Source organism: Microcaecilia unicolor, chromosome 8 (assembly GCF_901765095.1).
Source record: "Microcaecilia unicolor chromosome 8, aMicUni1.1, whole genome shotgun sequence".
NCBI lineage: Eukaryota > Metazoa > Chordata > Amphibia > Gymnophiona > Siphonopidae > Microcaecilia > Microcaecilia unicolor.
This window is the reverse complement of record NC_044038.1, coordinates 91,016,836-91,034,675: the sequence shown is the minus strand read 5'-3', so window position 1 is coordinate 91,034,675 and position 17,840 is coordinate 91,016,836. Positions and strand designations below refer to the sequence as shown.

Below are 17,840 nucleotides of genomic sequence, written 5' to 3'. Positions count from 1 at the left end.
ACCCACCAGTCTATGGATTGATCAGCTATGATTAATGGAAAGAAAATTATCAGGTATGATTATACATAATTTTACCTTCTTCCAGGCCGCCGCAAGTACCAATTTACCTGCTACAAACACGTTTGAAACTAGCTGATGACCTTGTGGTCTGAAATGCAGGAGGCAGTATTCCAGCCTCAGGGGGTATGTACATTTGGTGAGAGAGAAGACAAATTTCAAAACATTAGTCCAGAATTCCTGAACTTGAGGACATGACCACCAGATGTGGCTTATGTCTCCCACCGTGCCACACTGACTCAAGCACAGCGGAGACCCCGCTGGAAATATAGCAGCCAAGCGCTTAGGAGTGTAATACCAGCTATATAAAATTTTGTACCCATTTTCCATCAGAGCACTAGATACAGTTACTTTAAGAAGTGATTCGAATACTCGTTCCCACTGTGAATACTCATAAGAAACTCCTAGAACAGACTCCCATTTAAGAAGGTAATGCATAACAGGTTTAGCATATGAGAGGAGGGCTCTATACAAACGGGAGATCCTTCCCCCATCGCCCGCTCTAGTTGGGATTCTACCTACCCCAACTCACGTTGCGCTCTTCTGATAATGAAGTCCCGTACTTGATGATACTGAAAAACGTTAGAGGCCGGAAGCCCATACTCCTCTCGTAGGTCAGAGAAAGAGAGCAATTCCCCCTACTCCCAGATCTGTCCCAACTCACTCAAGCCTAGATGCTCCCACACCCGATAGCAAGGATCCAGTGATCCTAGAACAAACTGTGGAGCATAATGGATGCTCATATATAAAAAATATACCCTGCCAGAAAAGAATTTCCCCCTAACTGCCTTCCAGATTAATAGGGGACCCTGGAGAAGTTGCAGAACCTTTCCAATCACTTCACGCAACAAACAGTTGGGGAGCCATGGTTTGGCCTTCAACGGGTATGAGGTAAGCCAGCCCTGTTCCCAGGATTTCCATATCACCTCCCTGTATCCACTCTGGTAAGATACGAAGATGCACAGCACGATAATATTCGAAGAAAGAAGGAACACCCCTGGTCTCTCATTTGATACATCACTGCTCTCCGCACATGAGGTGGTCTCTTTTTCCAGATGAAAGAGAAGATTCTACCTTGTAGGCCATGAAAGAACTTATCTTGTAGGATGATAGGAAGCGCCATAAATAGGTATAGTATTTTAGGCAGTAAAATCATCTTTATCGCATTGCTCCGCCCTAACCAAGAAATCGTTAGCCCCTCCCAATGATCAAACTCCAAAAATAGCTCACGAATTTTACCTGGGAAATTAGCCTCATATACAGTGGGGGAAATAAGTATTTGATCCCTTGCTGATTTTGTAAGTTTGCCCACTGACAAAGACATGAGCAGCCCATAATTGAAGGGTAGGTTATTGGTAACAGTGAGAGATAGCACATCACAAATTAAATCCGGAAAATCACATTGTGGAAAGTATATGAATTTATTTGCATTCTGCAGAGGGAAATAAGTATTTGATCCCTCTGGCACACAAGACCTAATACTTGGTGGCAAAACCCTTGTTGGCAAGCACAGCGGTCAGACGTCTTCTGTAGTTGATGATGAGGTTTGCACACATGTCAGGAGGAATTTTGGTCCACTCCTCTTTGCAGATCATCTCTAAATCATTAAGAGTTCTGGGCTGTCGCTTGGCAACTCGCAGCTTCAGCTCCCTCCATAAATTTTCAATGGGATTAAGGTCTGGTGACTGGCTAGGCCACTCCATGACCCTAATGTGCTTCTTCCTGAGCCACTCCTTTGTTGCCTTGGCTGTATGTTTTGGGTCATTGTCGTGCTGGAAGACCCAGCCACGACCCATTTTTAAGGCCCTGGCGGAGGGAAGGAGGTTGTCACTCAGAATTGTACGGTACATGGCCCCATCCATTCTCCCATTGATGCGGTGAAGTAGTCCTGTGCCCTTAGCAGAGAAACACCCCCAAAACATAACATTTCCACCTCCATGCTTGACAGTGGGGACGGTGTTCTTTGGGTCATAGGCAGCATTTCTCTTCCTCCAAACACGGCGAGTTGAGTTCATGCCAAAGAGCTCAATTTTTGTCTCATCTGACCACAGCACCTTCTCCCAATCACTCTCGGCATCATCCAGGTGTTCACTGGCAAACTTCAGACGGGCCGTCACATGTGCCTTCCGGAGCAGAGGGACCTTGCGGGCACTGCAGGATTGCAATCCGTCATGTCGTAATGTGTTACCAATGGTTTTCGTGGTGACAGTGGTCCCAGCTGCCTTGAGATCATTGACAAGTTCCCCCCTTGTAGTTGTAGGCTGATTTCTAACCTTCCTCATGATCAAGGATACCCCACGAGGTGAGATTTTGCGTGGAGCCCCAGATCTTTGTCGATTGACAGTCATTTTGTACTTCTTCCATTTTCTTACTATGGCACCAACAGTTGTCTCCTTCTCGCCCAGCGTCTTACTGATGGTTTTGTAGCCCATTCCAGCCTTGTGCAGGTGTATGATCTTGTCCCTGACATCCTTAGACAGCTCCTTGCTCTTGGCCATTTTGTAGAGGTTAGAGTCTGACTGATTCACTGAGTCTGTGGACAGGTGTCTTTCATACAGGTGACCATTGCCGACAGCTGTCTGTCATGCAGGTAACGAGTTGATTTGGAGCATCTACCTGGTCTGTAGGGGCCAGATCTCTTACTGGTTGGTGGGGGATCAAATACTTATTTCCCTCTGCAGAATGCAAATAAATTCATATACTTTCCACAATGTGATTTTCCGGATTTAATTTGTGATGTGCTATCTCTCACTGTTACCAATAACCTACCCTTCAATTATGGGCTGCTCATGTCTTTGTCAGTGGGCAAACTTACAAAATCAGCAAGGGATCAAATACTTATTTCCCCCACTGTAAATTTTTCAACCGATTGGTCAAATTGACACCTAAATATCAAATGTGTCAAAAGGCCCATCGAAAGGGGAACTTTGTCTCTAGCAAAAGTTTTTGACTGTTCGGGATGGAGATATTGAGCGCTTCTGAGTTGCTCATGTTGACCTTAAATCCCGAGACTTGGCCCTATTCATACAGCAGGGAAGTCACTACTGGAAAGGAAGTGATAGGATCCGAAAGGGAGAGTAATATATCATCTGCAAATAAAAGAATCTTAGACTCAATTGTCCCCCTGCGCAGACCATGAATATCTGGATGTGCCCGGACTAAGATAGCTAGAGGCTCGATGGCCAACGCAAATAGAAGTGGGGACAAGGCGCATCCCTGCCTTGTACCCTGAAACAACTGGAAAGCAGAGGAGCATTGACCATTAACCCGAACCGAAGCATATGGGTCTGTGTAAATAGCCTGAAGCTAGTGCATAAAACTACCTGCGATCCCTACTCTATTTAAAACTTCAAACAGAAACGGCCAGTGTACCTTATCAAATGCTTTTTCGACGTCCAGCATTAATAGACAAAGAGGAACTCCTTTCATCTCCCCTGCATGAACAATATGAAGTGCTCTATGGATATTTATTTATTTATTTGGATTTTGCTCACACCTTTTTCAGTAGTAGCTCAAGGTGAGTTACATTCAGGTACACTGGATCAAACGTCTGACGACCTTGGACAAAGCCAGCCTGATCTTCATGAATTAGTAGTGGGAGATGTACCTGCAGGCGTGAAGCTAAAATTTTGGTGAAAATTTTTATAATCCACTGCCAGTAAAGAAATAGGACGATAAGAGCTACAAAGTTGAGAATCCTTCCCCTGGCTTGAATAGTAATGTAATGGTCGCCAGCTTCCAAGACTCAGGGGGCCGATGGCCATCAGTAAAAGAGTTAAACACTTTCAGCAGCCAGGGGGCCAAAAGTTTGCCAAAAACTCTATAAAATTTGTTTGTGAAGCCATCGGAGCCCTACCAGGAGCCAGTTCGCGAATCGCATACAAAATCTCATCTACCTCAATGGGCCTGGATAGACGCTGTTGCACAGTAACAGGTAAGCTCGGTAAAGTCACCCGATCTAGATAGGCGGAGATAGCAGACTCCGATGGGTCAATATCCGGAGTATAGAGCGGAATATAGAGCTGAGTGTAATATTCCTGAAACTGGTGCTGTAAATAGGCCGGGTCAGACCACACCCTACCTGTATCATCTCTAAGGCTAGGACTTCGCCGCTGCTTAAGCTTATGAGCCAAAAGCTTACTAGCTTTATTGCCAAATTCAAAGTGAGATTGATGCACTCGCTGAAGTTGCTCAGCAACCTCAGCTACTTGTAACTCATATAACTCTTGTCGAATGCGGTGTGCCTGATCTACCAAATGCGGGGCAGGTCCAGAGCTTGTTGGCCCATCTGGCGCTCCACCGCCGCTAGTTGCTTACGGAGCGAATCCTCCATTTGATGTTTTTCCCTCTGCACATGTGCCCTCAATGCAATAACATGACCCGGCATAACTGCTTTCAAGCCATACCATAAAACATCTGGCGTAACCTCCCCAGTATCATTAAGTTGAATATACTGTTTAATCAAATTCTCTAGCTGGAGAATATTAGGCACGTCCATCAACAGCGAATCATCCAGACACCAGTCAAAATAAGCTCTAGGCATCGCTAACGAACGAAGCTGTAATAACACCGGACTATGTTCGGATCATGAACAGGGCAAAATTTGATGACTCAGCACCACCCTAGGCAAAGAGTAATCCCCCAGCCAAAAATCAATGCGAGAGAAAGACTTATGAAGAAAAATAAGTAAAAGTTTTACTTGAGGGATTGGCAAATGCCAGAGGTCCATCACCTGCCACTTAGCAAGAAAGGCATTTAGCAATACATGATCTCGCTGTGCATATTGGGCTGTCCCTGAAGAGTTATCCAGGTGAGGATCTATAGTCAAGTTAAAATCACCCCTACCAACAGAAATCCCATCCTATGCTTTAAGTTGATGTAATTGGTGAAAAACATTTTTATGGTCTGCATTAGGCCCGTAAACATTTACTAGGGTGTATTTGGAAGCCCCCAGAGAGAAAATTACTAATAAGAACCGGCCTCCTTGATCTCAAATCACTTTCTCAATCTGCCAAGGGCGGGAATTATTAAAAGCAATCATGACCCCTTTAGTTTTAGATCCCTCCTGATTAGAGGCAAAATATGTCAAAGGAAATTTAGGATGTGGCACAGGTGCTTGTGCACTGGTCTCAAACGTGTCTCTTGAATCAGGGCGACATCCACCTTCAGTCAAATCAGCTCAGCTCTCAAAATAGGAGTTGTTGTTTCATAGGAGTATTCAGCCCCCTTACATTCAGGAGCACTAGTGATACATCTGACATCTAAATATAACAGTAATGGATGGCAAAAATGACAAACACTTCAGATAGCCCCATCCATAGACCACCCCTCCTGCCTCCTCCCCCACTCTAACTCTAAACACAACTTCCCCTCCCTCCCCCAACCTCGTATCATATCAGGGCCATCCTCCCACCAGAGAAGAGGCCTCCGATAAAGTGAAGCCCCACTCCCATTCCCCTCCCCCAACCAAAAATCTACTATCTCTAATCTCCTCCCCTCCATCACGTCCTCCGAAACTGTCGACAAAGCGGTCTCTGCTTACAATACCGCTCTCTCCTCTGCTTTGGACACCCTCGCGCCATCCATCTCCCGTCCCACAAAGCGCACCAATCCCCAGCCCTGGCTGACTCCTTGCATCCGTTACCTTCGCTCCTGCACCCGATCCACTGAGCGCCTCTGGAGGAAATCTCATACCCTTTCAGACTTCCTCCACTACAAATTCATGCTATCCTCCCTCCACTCCTCCCTATTCCGTGCAAAACGGGACTATTACACCCAATTGACCAATTCTCTCAGCGCCAACCCTTGTCGTCTCTTCACCACCCTTAACTCCCTCCTAAAAGTGCCCCCCGCTCTTACTCCCCCTTCTCTCTCTCCTCAATCACTGGCCGACTATGTCCGTGACAAAGTGCAAAAGATCAACCTTGAGTTCACGACCAAGCCACCACCTCCTCTTCACCCCTTAACCCTCTCCCTCAACCAACCTACCCAGGTCTCTTTCTCCTCTTTTCCTGAGATCACCGAGGATGAAACTTCCCGCCTTCTTTCCTCCTCGAAATGCACCACCTGTTCCTCTGATCCCATCCCCACCAACCTACTCAACACCATCTCCCATACTGTAACCCCCGCCATCTGTCGCATCCTCAACCTCTCTCTCTCCACTGCAACTGTCCCTGACACCTTCAAGCACGCCGTTGTCACACCTCTCCTCAAAAAACCTTCACTTGACCCTACCTGCCCCTCCAACTACCGCCCCATCTCTCTTTTACCCTTCCTTTCCAAAATACTTGAGCGCGCCGTTCACAGCCGCTGCCTTGATTTTCTCTCCTCTCATGCCATCCTCGATCCACTTCAATCCGGTTTTCGCCCTCTGCACTCAACAGAAACAGCACTCTAAAGTTTGCAATGACCTGCTCCTGGCCAAATCCAGAGGTCACTACTCCATCCTCATCCTCCTCGATCTTTCCGCCGCGTTTGACACTGTCAACCATGATTTACTCCTTGCCACGCTGTCCTCTTTTGGGTTCCAAGGCCCTGTCCTCTCCTGGTTCTCCTCTTATCTCTCCCACCGCACCTTCAGGGTACACTCCCATGGATCTTCCTCCACTCCCATCCCACTATCTGTTGGAGTTCCCCAGGGATCTGTCCTTGGACCCCTTCTCTTCTCAATCTACACCTCTTCCCTGGGCTCGCTGATCTCGTCTCATGGTTTTCAGTATCATCTTTATGCTGATGACACCCAGCTATACCTCTCCACACCTGACATCACCGCGGAGACCCAGGCCAAGGTATCGGCCTGTTTATCCGACATTGCGGCATGGATGTCCAACCGCCACCTGAAGCTGAACATGTCCAAGACCGAGCTTCTCGTCTTTCCTCCTAAACCCACTTCTCCTCTTCCTCCACTCTCTATCTCTGTTGATAACACCCTCATCCTCCCCGTCCCATCTGCCCGCAACCTCGGAGTCATCTTCGACTCCTCCCTCTCCTCTGCGCATATCCAACAGACTGCCAAGACCTGTTGCTTCTTCCTCTTCAACATCAGCTAATTTCGCCCTTTCCTCTCTGAGCAAACCACCAGAACTCTCGTCCACGCTCTCATTACCTCTCGCCTTGATTACTGCAACTTACTCCTCACCGGCCTCCCACTCAGCCATCTATCCCCCCTTCAATCAGTTCAGAATGCTGCTGCACGTCTTATATTCCGCCAAAACTGATATACTCATATCACCCCTCTCCTCAAATCACTTCATTGGCTTCCGATCAGATATCAAACCACAACCTCAATCTATATATTTACGCCGATGATGTAACAATATACATCTCTTTCAAACAAGACATCAAAGAAATCCACAACGAAATCAATCAGTCTACACATCATGAACACATGGGCAGATGCATTTCGTCTGAAATTAAATGCAGAAAAAACTCAATGCCTGATACTCACCTCCCAATACAACATGAATTAATTTATCACTATAAACACACCAAAACTAAACCTTCCAATCTCAGAAACGCTAAAAATCCTTGGAGTCACTATCGACCGCCACTTAACACTCGAAACTCATGCAAACAATACAACCAAAAAGATGTTCTACTGCATGTGGAAACTGAAAAGAATAAGACCATTCTTCCCAAGATCCGTCTTTCGTAGCCTAGTGCAATCCCTAGTACTCAGTCACTTGGATTACTGCAACTCACTGTACGCAGGTTGCAAAGAGCAAATTCTAAGGAAACTTCAAACAGCCCAGAACACAGCAGCCAGACTCATCTTCGGAAAACCAAAATATGAAAGTGCAAAACCCTTACGAGAGAAGCTACACTGGCTTCCACTCAAGGAACGCATTACTTTTAAAGTATGCACATTAATCCACAAAATCATTCACAGCGAAGCTCCAGCCTACATGTCTGAGTTAATAGACTTACCACCCAGAAACGCTAGAAGATCATCCCGAACCTTCCTCAACCTCCACTTCCCTAATTGCAAGGGCGTAAAATACAAGACGCTACACGCATCAACCTTTTCTCACGGAACGCAGTACTGGAATGCACTGCCGCGCAACCTGAGAACGATCCACGAGCAAACCTCCTTCCGCAAACTACTGAAGACCCATCTTTTTTAAAAAATCTACGGAAAGAAGCAAAACACATAAAGTCCACACTCACTGTTCACTAATGCATCAATACATCCATTTCTGAACTCTCACCCCCGTAATCTAACTTCACTCATACCTTTATCCACAGATATATGTATACCACACATAATGCCCTTCTAGCTTCCCGCTGTCTCCTTCCAATGTTTCAAAGCTTTGATCCATTGTTATATTCTGCAACAATACTTTGATTGTCTTGCATAACTCTTCACAATGTAATCCATAACCAAGTTGTAACAAATTGTACTTCCATCATTCATATCATATTGTAAGCCACACTGAGCCCGCAAAAAGGTGGGAAAATGTGGGATACAAATGCAATAAATAAATAAATAAATATCGCATACAATTCAAGCTCCTCCTCCTTACCTACAAATGCACTCAGTCTGCGGCTCCTCACTACCTCTCCACCCTCATCTCCCCCTATGTTCCCGCCCGTAACCTCCGCTCACAGGACAAAGCCCTTCTCTCAGTACCCTTCTCCACCACTGCCAACTCCAGGCTCCGCTCATTCTGCCTTGCCTCACCCTATGCCTGGAACAATCTTCCTTTACCCATACGCCATGCCCCCTCCCTACCCATCTTCAAATCTCTGCTTAAAACTCACCTCTTCAATGCTGCCTTCGGCGCCTAACCGCTCGAGATATATAGAATGCCCCAATCTATCCACCCTATCAGACTAACTGTTCACTCGTCCTCTAGATTGTTCACTTGTCTTTAGATTGTTCTCTTGTCTTTTAGATTGTAAGCTCTTTGAGCAGGGACTGTCCTTCTATGTTTAAATTGTACAGCGCTGCGTAACCCTAGTAGCGCTTTAGAAATGCTAGTTAGTAGTAGTACATTTAAAACTTCCCCAAACATCGTTCATGTCCGAACATAATAACATAGAAAGCAGGCACTGCCACCCAGCCCATGATAAATCAAAACAAGATCAACAGGCAAAATATATCAGAAAATACATCTAAGAATGATCAGACATATCATGGGAGTTTGCTCGCAGACTGCTGATGTTGCAGGCACATGTGGCCCTTCTCCATCCGCTGCCATCTCGGGCGAGCCGAGACAGCCAGGGCGGATTTCTGCTTGCTAGGGGTCACCAAAGAAGTAACCGGATCCCCTTCCGACAGGATCTCATGGGCCTCCGCCATAGATTTAATTTGGTGCATGTGCCCATCTTTATAAAACACCAGGGCACATGGGTGGTGCCAACGATACCGAATGTCCATTTCTCGCAATTTCGCAGTGACTGGCTTTAGCTCCACTCTGCGTTTTAGGGTGGCTGAAGCTAGGTCTTGATAGATTTCCACAGAATAAGTGTCCCACCGAAAATTAGACATCTTCCTAGCTGCTTGCAGCACTCACTCTTTAAGTTTGAAATCTTGGAAACATGCAATGATGTCCTTTGATAGATTATTTCTTGCAGGGCCCATAGTTCTATGTGCCCGTTCCAGGAGAACTGCAGTAGACTCCACTGGAGTGCCTGCCACCGCAAGCAGTGAGCTCACCAAACGTTGCACCACCACCTCACAATCTTGATAAGCAGGGACTTCAGGCAGGCCACGAAATTGTAAATTACGCAGTCTCCCTCAATTCTCAAGGTTTTCAAGTTTCTCAGCTAGCTGCTGGTGCCCAGAGCGAAGGTCCGTGACCTGCTGATCTAAAGAGCCCATCGCCTCTACATGCTCTTCAAAATGCCCCTCCATCTCTTCGAGGCTGTTGCCTAGATCACGTATCTCCCCCCTCAGATCAGCACCCAGCGATACCAAATCGGATTGAACCCCTTTCATGTCCGTCCGAATCTCTATTAGCCAATCGCGCAGCTCAGGAATCTGCAACACCTCTCCTTTTCAGCATGTTCCCCGGAGAGAAACATATCTCGGGGAGAGAGATCTAGAGCATACTGTGAGGAGCACGGATCCTCCACCATCGGGCCCGCCACGCGGTTCGTAGTCGCGTCATTTGTATATGCGAATGGTGAGAGATTTGCTTGTTTACTCATCTTTATCCACAGGGAAGCCTCAACACCATCTAAAATTCCCTCCTCAAGACTCGCGAGTCACTGCAAATGATGGGGATTTGCTGCTAATTTGGTCAGGGTGAGTGGGAGCTTTCTCCTTAAGCAGCCGTGCTGCCTGGTGATGTCACTTCCTCTTGACTCCCAGATCTACCTCTCCACACTAGAAATTTCAGCAGGAATCCAGGCCAAAGTATCAGCCTGCCTATCTGACATTGTTGCCTGGATGTCTCACCGCCATCTGAAACTAAACATGACCAATACTGAGCTTCTTATATTTCTCCCTAAACCAATCTCTCCTTTTTCCCACCATTCTCTATCTCTGTGGATAACACTCATCCTCCCTGTCTCATCAGCTCGTAACCTTGGGGTCATCTTTGACTTCTCTCTCTCATTCTCTGCACATATTCAACAGACTGCTAAAACCTGTCATGTCTTTATAATATTTTGTCCTTTCCGTTCTAAGCACATTACCAGAACCCTTATCCACACTCTTATCACCTCTCACTTAGACTAACTTTTTACAGGTCTCCCACTCTCCCCTTCAATCTGTTCAAAACTCTGCTGCATGACTTATACTCCACCAGTGTTGCTATTCTCATATTAGCCCTCTCCTCAAGTCACTTCATTGGCTCCCTATCCGTTTCCACATACAGTTTAGCTCCTCTTATTGACTTACAAGTGCATTCACTCTGCAGTTCCTCAGTACCTCTCCACTCTTTTCTCTCCCTACACTCCTCCCCAGGAACTCTGTTCACTGGGTAAATCTTTCTTACCTGCACCCTTCTCCTCCACAGCTAACTCCAGACTCCGTTCCTTTTATCTTGCTGCACCATATGCCTGGAATAGACTTCCTGAGCCTGTCCGTCAAGCTTCATCTCTGACTGTCTTCAAATCTAGGCTAAAAGCCCACCTTTTTGATGCTCCTAACCTTCACTCACTTGTTCAGTACCCATGCTTTATCATTCCCACCTAATTCCCTTATCTCTTATTTGCCCTGTTTGACTGTCCTAATTAGATTGCAAGCTCTTTTGAGCAGGGGCTGTCTCTTTATGTCCAGTGTACAGCGCTGCGTACGTCTAGTAGCACAATAGAAATAAGTAGTAGTAGTAATGCCTGCTGCCCTTCCGAAAATAGGAAGTTGCATTAGAAGGGGCGGAAGGCTTCAGAGGGGAAAAACCCTGTGTAGATCTGAGGTACTCTGTGAACAAGTCTGACACTGAAGCACTGAAGACTTGCTTATGTCTGAAAAGGTACACCGGAGGTGGAAAGTGAGAGTGTGCCACCAAATGGTGCAGGGGGAGGGCTTAAACAGATGGGGGTTCCTTGGGGACCTGGACCCCCTTATTTGGGCTCTGGCATTTTCTTAAGCTACAGAGATAGGGTGATTCTGGATGGGAGAGAGAGAGATGCTGAATGAAGTATTCTTCATTTGTTAATGAATAAATCAACAACATTTGCCAATTAAAACCTTATTCTTCCTTAAATTTGAATTGTTAAAGTGCTGCCTGAGAATCCAGAAAATCTGGACTGACTTAATCCTCAAGCAGTCCAGATTTTTGGACCTTTTAATGTATATGTATTGTGGGATTTGTAGTTAATGAGAGTGGTAAACATTTTCATTGGGATAATGGTAAAGGAAATGGCCTTTAAATCACAACAAAGAATTTTTATGCAAAGACTGGGCTAGTATAATTTAAATAGGTTGCATCCATAAGGCTGGAAAATGTACTAGATCAGTGTTACTTGTCCCAAGGTATCCATTAGTGCAGGGCTTCCCACCTATCATGGGGACCCCACATCCATTCAGGTTTTTAGGATATCTACAATGAACATGCATGGCATTCACATTTCTCTCATGAATGTTCATTGTGGATATCTTGAAATTCTGAGTGTTTTATGTATGTATTTATTTATTTATAGCATTTATACCCCACACTATCCCAAACAAGTTTGGGTTCAGTGTGGCTTACATCAAGCATAGTACTATAATGATTAAACAAAGTAAAAGACAACAAGAGGTATAACATCATAGCAGCAGAATGACTCCGTTGAAAATAAACTAGCTAAGAGAATTACAGTGGTCAACAGTGGCAAGGAATTCTCTAAATAAAAACGCTTTCAACAATTTACAAAATTTTAGGTAATCAGAAACACGCTTAATTGACTTTGCTTAGTAGCTTGGTATGAAAAACTGGCATCATGAATTGATTTTTAACAGAGATTCTTACAATTTGGAAAATTGTAGATAGTTTCTTGACCCAGGATAGGCATTGAGTGATGGTAATTACAGCAAGTGTTGCATATAATCAAGTAGAAGACCTAACAAAATTTGATAAACAAGGGTGCACAGTGGTGACTCTTGCATTTATAGGAAGCCAATGCAACTTGATTAAGAGAGGGGCTGATTTGGTAAACTGAGGGGCTTTGCATACAAGACAAGCTGCAGTGCTCTGGGCAGTTTGAAGTTTTTTGATGGGAGAGATTTTCAAACCTGCGCAAACAGCATTACAATAATCAAACTTGGACAACACTAAAGATTGTACTAAAGACTGAAATACTGAATTTGAAAAGAAAGGCCTCAGCATTTTTAATCTCCATAGAGAATTAAAGACACTAGAAACTACAACAGAAACCTGCGGTTCAAATGATAAATTCTAATAGATAGTTATTCCCAGGATTTTCAAGGTGGAAGAAAAAGGGTAAGACATATTATCAATAGAGAAGTATTTGTTAGTCATTGGGTGTGTGTGTGTGTATATATATATATATATATATATATATATATATATATATATATATATATTTATTTATTTATTATTTTTTTTTTTTAATATGCTACCCTTCTTGAGATACAAATCTAACTAGTTTACCAATAAACTTTCTTTCTTGCACTTTTGGTCTTCATTTCTAATTTGTCTCTGATATCACCCAAAGATCTCTCTCTGGTTTTGTAAGCCACATTGAGCCTGCATGTTTGTGGGGATAATGTGGGGTATAAATACATTGATAAATAAACCTAAAAAAAGGCAAAATTATTACAAGTGCCAAATGGGAAGCCCTGCCCTAGTTAGTCTTATTTTCAGGATAGCCATAATGAATAAAAATGGAACTTGCATGCATTGTTTTCAATGCTTATTTATTCTTGCTATCCTGAAAACCAGACTGACTTTATGACTGGCTTGAGTAGAGAGGTGTGGTAGCCGTGTTAGTCCACTCTTAAAGGTTATCAATAGAAATCAAACAAAATAAAACATGGAAAAGAAAATAAGATGATACCTTTTTTATTGGACATAACTTAATACATTTCTTGATTAGCTTTCGAAGGTTGCCCTTCGTCAGATTGGAAATAAGCAAATGTGGTAGCAGATAGTATATATAAGAGAAACATCAAAGCATTACTTTGACAGTCTGACAGAGTGAGAGGGTGGGGGTATGCATGGGGACATCAAAGCATTTCATTGATATTCTAACAGAATGGGTGTTGGTAGGTGAGAGGAGGGTAATAAACAGTGAAATACAGCTTATGGTTTATAATGGGTTAGAAAACCCAGATCCTTATTAAGTCCTGTTTGTTGTGTGTCAAAATATTCAATCATTCTTATTTCAAAGGTCTTACGTTCCTGTATTGTTTTAAAATTACCTTTCAGTATTCTTACTGTGAAATCACTGGTGCAGTGTTCTGGTCTTGTGAAGTGTTGGCCCACAGGGGTGGGGGCTTGACTGGCACCGGCTATTTTCATGTGATGTCTGTGCAGATTGAATTTTGTCTTAAGCATCTGGCCTGTTTCTCCAATATAGCATCCTTCGTTACATTTTTTACACTGAATGATATATATCACATTGGAAGATGAGCATGTAAAATAGTCCTTTATGTTGAATATTTTTCCTTTGTGAATGACTGTGGGGTCTTGTGAAATGTTTTGGCATAGTTTGCAGCTGGCTGTGTTACACGGAAACTTGCCCTTTTCTTTTTCCTTCTGTGTTGGAAGTTTACTTCTGATCAGCTTGTGTTTTAAATTTGGTGGCTGTCGGAAGGCCAGCACTGGTGGGGATGGGAATATCTCTTTCAGTAATTCATCTTCCTGGAGTAGTGGCTGTAGTTCTCTTATGATTTTCCTCAGTTTTTCCAGCTCTGGGTTGTATGTCACTAGAAGGGGAATTCTGTCTGTGGCTGTTTTTTCTTTGTACTGTAGCAGATTTTCCCTGGGTGTTTTGAGGGAGGAGGCAATATTCTTGGAGATTATTTTGGGGTTGTAGCCTTTCTGTTTGAAGGATGCAGTCAGGGTTTCAAGGTGTCTGTCTCTATCCTCTGGGTCCGAGCAGATACAGTGGTATCTTGTGGCTTGGCTGTAAATAATGGATCTTTTTGTATGTGAAGGGTGGAAGCTGGAGTTGTGGAGGTAGCTGCATCTGTCTGTGGGTTTCTTGTATATAGATGTTTGTATACACAGATGCAGCTACCTTCACAACTCCAGCTTCCACCCTTCACATACAAAAAGATCCATGTAACACAGCCAGCTGCAAACTATGCCAAAACATTTCACAAGACCCCACAGTCATTCACAAAGGAAAAATATTCAACGTAAAGGACTATTTTACATGCTCATCTTCCAGTGTGATATATATCATTCAGTGTAAAAAATGTAATGAAGGATGCTATATTGGAGAAACAGGCCAGATGCTTAAGACAAGATTCAATCTGCACAGACATCACATGAAAATAGCCGGTGCCAGTCAAGCCCCCACCCCTGTGGGCCAACACTTCACAAGACTAGAACACTGCACCAGTGATTTCACAGTAAGAATACTGAAAGGTAATTTTAAAACAATACAGGAACGTAAGACCTTTGAAATAAGAATGATTGAATATTTTGACACACAACAAACAGGACTTAATAAGGATCTGGGTTTTCTAACCCATTATAAACCATAAGCTTTATTTCTCTGTTTATTTCTCTGTTTATTACCCTCCTCTCACCTACCAACACCCATTCTGTTAGAATATCAATGAAATGCTTTGATGTCCCCATGCATACCCCCACCCTCCCACTCTGTCAAAGTAATGCTTTGATGTTTCTCTTATATATACTATCTGCTACCACATTTGTTTATTTCCGATCTGACGAAGAAGGGCAACCTTTGAAAGCTAATCAAGAAATGTATTAAGTTATGTCCAATAAAAAAGGTATCATCTTATTTTCTTTTCCATGTTTTATTTTGTTTGATTTCTATTGACTGGCTTGAAAAACACCGATTTAGAAGACCCCTTGCAGAATGAAGGACTTGAAAATGCTTCAAAAACTGTAAGAAAGCTACTGAATTCTTTTTTTTTTGTTTGTTTTTGTTATATTTATTCTTTATCACCTTCATCCAGTCATATCTGCCCCAAGCTTGAAAATGTCACTAATTTTTGTGCTCAAAATAAATGTTAACATTCTGTTTTTAAGTAAAAATGGCTGAGAACATCAAGACCAAGATACAGAACTACAAGACAGCCCCTTTTGATGCCCGTTTTCCTAACCAGAACCAGACACGGAACTGCTGGCAGAATTATATAGGTGAGAGGTGCTTGCTATGATGGTAATCTGCATTTTATGCTTTACCCTTTTGGAAACTTGATCGTAGCTAGAAGCACATGCAACCACCACTTCCTTGTCATCAAGCAGATGAAGCCATTACGTATGGGTTATGTCCATCAACCAGCAGGGGAGATAGAGAGCACTCAAACTTTCACAGTGCCCTCTTGGCCAGCTAGCTCCACTGCCTCTTCAGTATTCTCTATCTCCCTTAGCAGGGTGGCTGCAGCTTGTTCGAGCTCCAGAAAAACCTGCCGGGAGGTGGTTCCTGGCTTGCCAGTTGTTAACCGGGGTGTTGGAGGCTATAGCAGCTTCACTTTAAAGGCACATAGGTTAGCCCTTTCCCTGCCTTACCCATACCTCTGTGGATGTGGACATATTGCCTTGCTTTCCCTGTCCTTACCCACCAACAGTGGATGCAGGCATATAGGTTCGCCCTTTCCCTGCCTTTCCCACTCATCTGAGCCTCCGGAGTCTTCAATACCTCTGCTTTCCTCACAGCTTAAAAAAAAATAATATAAAAGTCGCGTTGCGTTTTTAAACGCAGAGACGCTGGAACAGAGGTTTTTGACCTGATTTTCAGCAGGATCGTAGTTGTACACTAGATCCTTTGAGGTAAGAGTGTTTTCCAACTCCTCCGGGGTGGGCCCGCGATCGGGGCGATTTTGGCGCGATACCGCCATTTTGGATTTTACCGCCATTTTTCGGCGATGGCTGCGGACAATGTAAAGCGCTGTTCCACTTGTGGCAAGCGCAAATCAGCAGCAGGGCTCTGTAAATCGTGCTGTATTGGCGTAGGAGCCGGCCCGAGCATGGCGAGCGATGTTTCTTCCCACTCTGAGCTGGCAGCGGGCGCCATTTTGCTTACACCGCATGGCGCGGCGTAGTGGACACGGAGATACCTGAGCCGGGTGGGGCACCTCGAGATGAGGTTATTTCAGGAGTGGCTAGCACCGGACAAGATTTGGATGCCCAGGGTGAGATTTTCTCCCCGGATTTTGTGCTTTTGCTGCATAAAGCATACATGATGAAAAGAGCCCTTCCTCAAGGGTCGCCTGAGGCTCCTCTGATTGCCCCCCCCCCCCCCCCGATGGATTCTGGCCTGGGACTGCCCAGTGAGGCTTTTTTCCCGGATGCTTGGCCTAAAGATAAGCGCAGAAGGGTTAATTCCCCTTCAGATTGTGGTGCACCTTTTTCCCCCCCCGTGGTCGGGGTGTGAGGATTCGGAGAACTCTGACAGACGTTCTTGGTCTGAGGAACCAGAGTCAGGTGCGGATTTACCACAGGATCTGGATGATCCCTCCGCGGTGAGGATTTTCCACCGTGATGAGCTGCCAGCGCTTATTTCAGATACCCTGCAGGCCCTCTCGATTGAAGATTCTGACAGTGGCATGGCCTCCTCGGGTAATCCCAGGATGGCTAGTACTAAGAAAGCTGCTCGGGCCTTCCCTTTGCATGACTCCATCCTAGAGCTTGTTTCGGCTCAGTGGGCTGACCCCGAGGGACCTTTGAGAGTTTCCAGGGCTATGGGGCAGTTATACCCTCTGCGTGAGGGACATATGGCTCGTTTTCAAATGCCTACAGTGGATGCCCTAGTCACTGCGGTGACAAAGAGAACTACCCTCCCTGTTGAAGGAGGTGTTGCCCTGAAGGATGTTCAAGACCGTAGGCTGGAAACAGCGTTGAAACGGTCCTTTGAAATTGCAGGTCTCACTGTTCGGGCGTCTGCATGCAGCTGTTATGCTGTGAGAGCCTGCCTAGCTTGGCTGCAACAGGCAGTGGCTCAGCCCGGAGATGGAGCGGAGCCCTTCTTGGATGTGGCTCCGCGGATGGAGGTGGCCTTGTCCTTTCTTGCTGATGCCCTTTATGACCTTGTCAGAGCTTCGGCTAAACAAATGGCAGTAGCAGTGGCGGCTCGCCGTCGTCTGTGGCTACGACACTGGGCAGCGGACATGGCCTCTAAGCAAAGGTTGGTGAAGTTGCCTTTTCAAGGACTTCTCCTATTTGGTGAGGAGTTAGAGAAAATTGTGAAAGGCC

At 44.8% G+C, this 17,840-nt stretch overlaps 1 protein-coding gene across 2 annotated transcripts in view; it reads left to right on the top strand.

The window, feature by feature from the left end:
* LOC115476134 (cytochrome c oxidase subunit 6B1) overlaps positions 1–17,840 on the top strand; it is a 45,423-nt gene that overhangs the window by 8,138 nt on the left and 19,445 nt on the right. For both annotated transcript variants that reach the window (XM_030212320.1, XM_030212319.1), the window contains exon 2: positions 15,675–15,785. In XM_030212320.1, coding sequence (XP_030068180.1) covers positions 15,680–15,785 — 106 coding nt within the window. In that variant the 5' untranslated portion in view covers positions 15,675–15,679. The remainder of the gene's footprint in view (positions 1–15,674; positions 15,786–17,840) is intronic.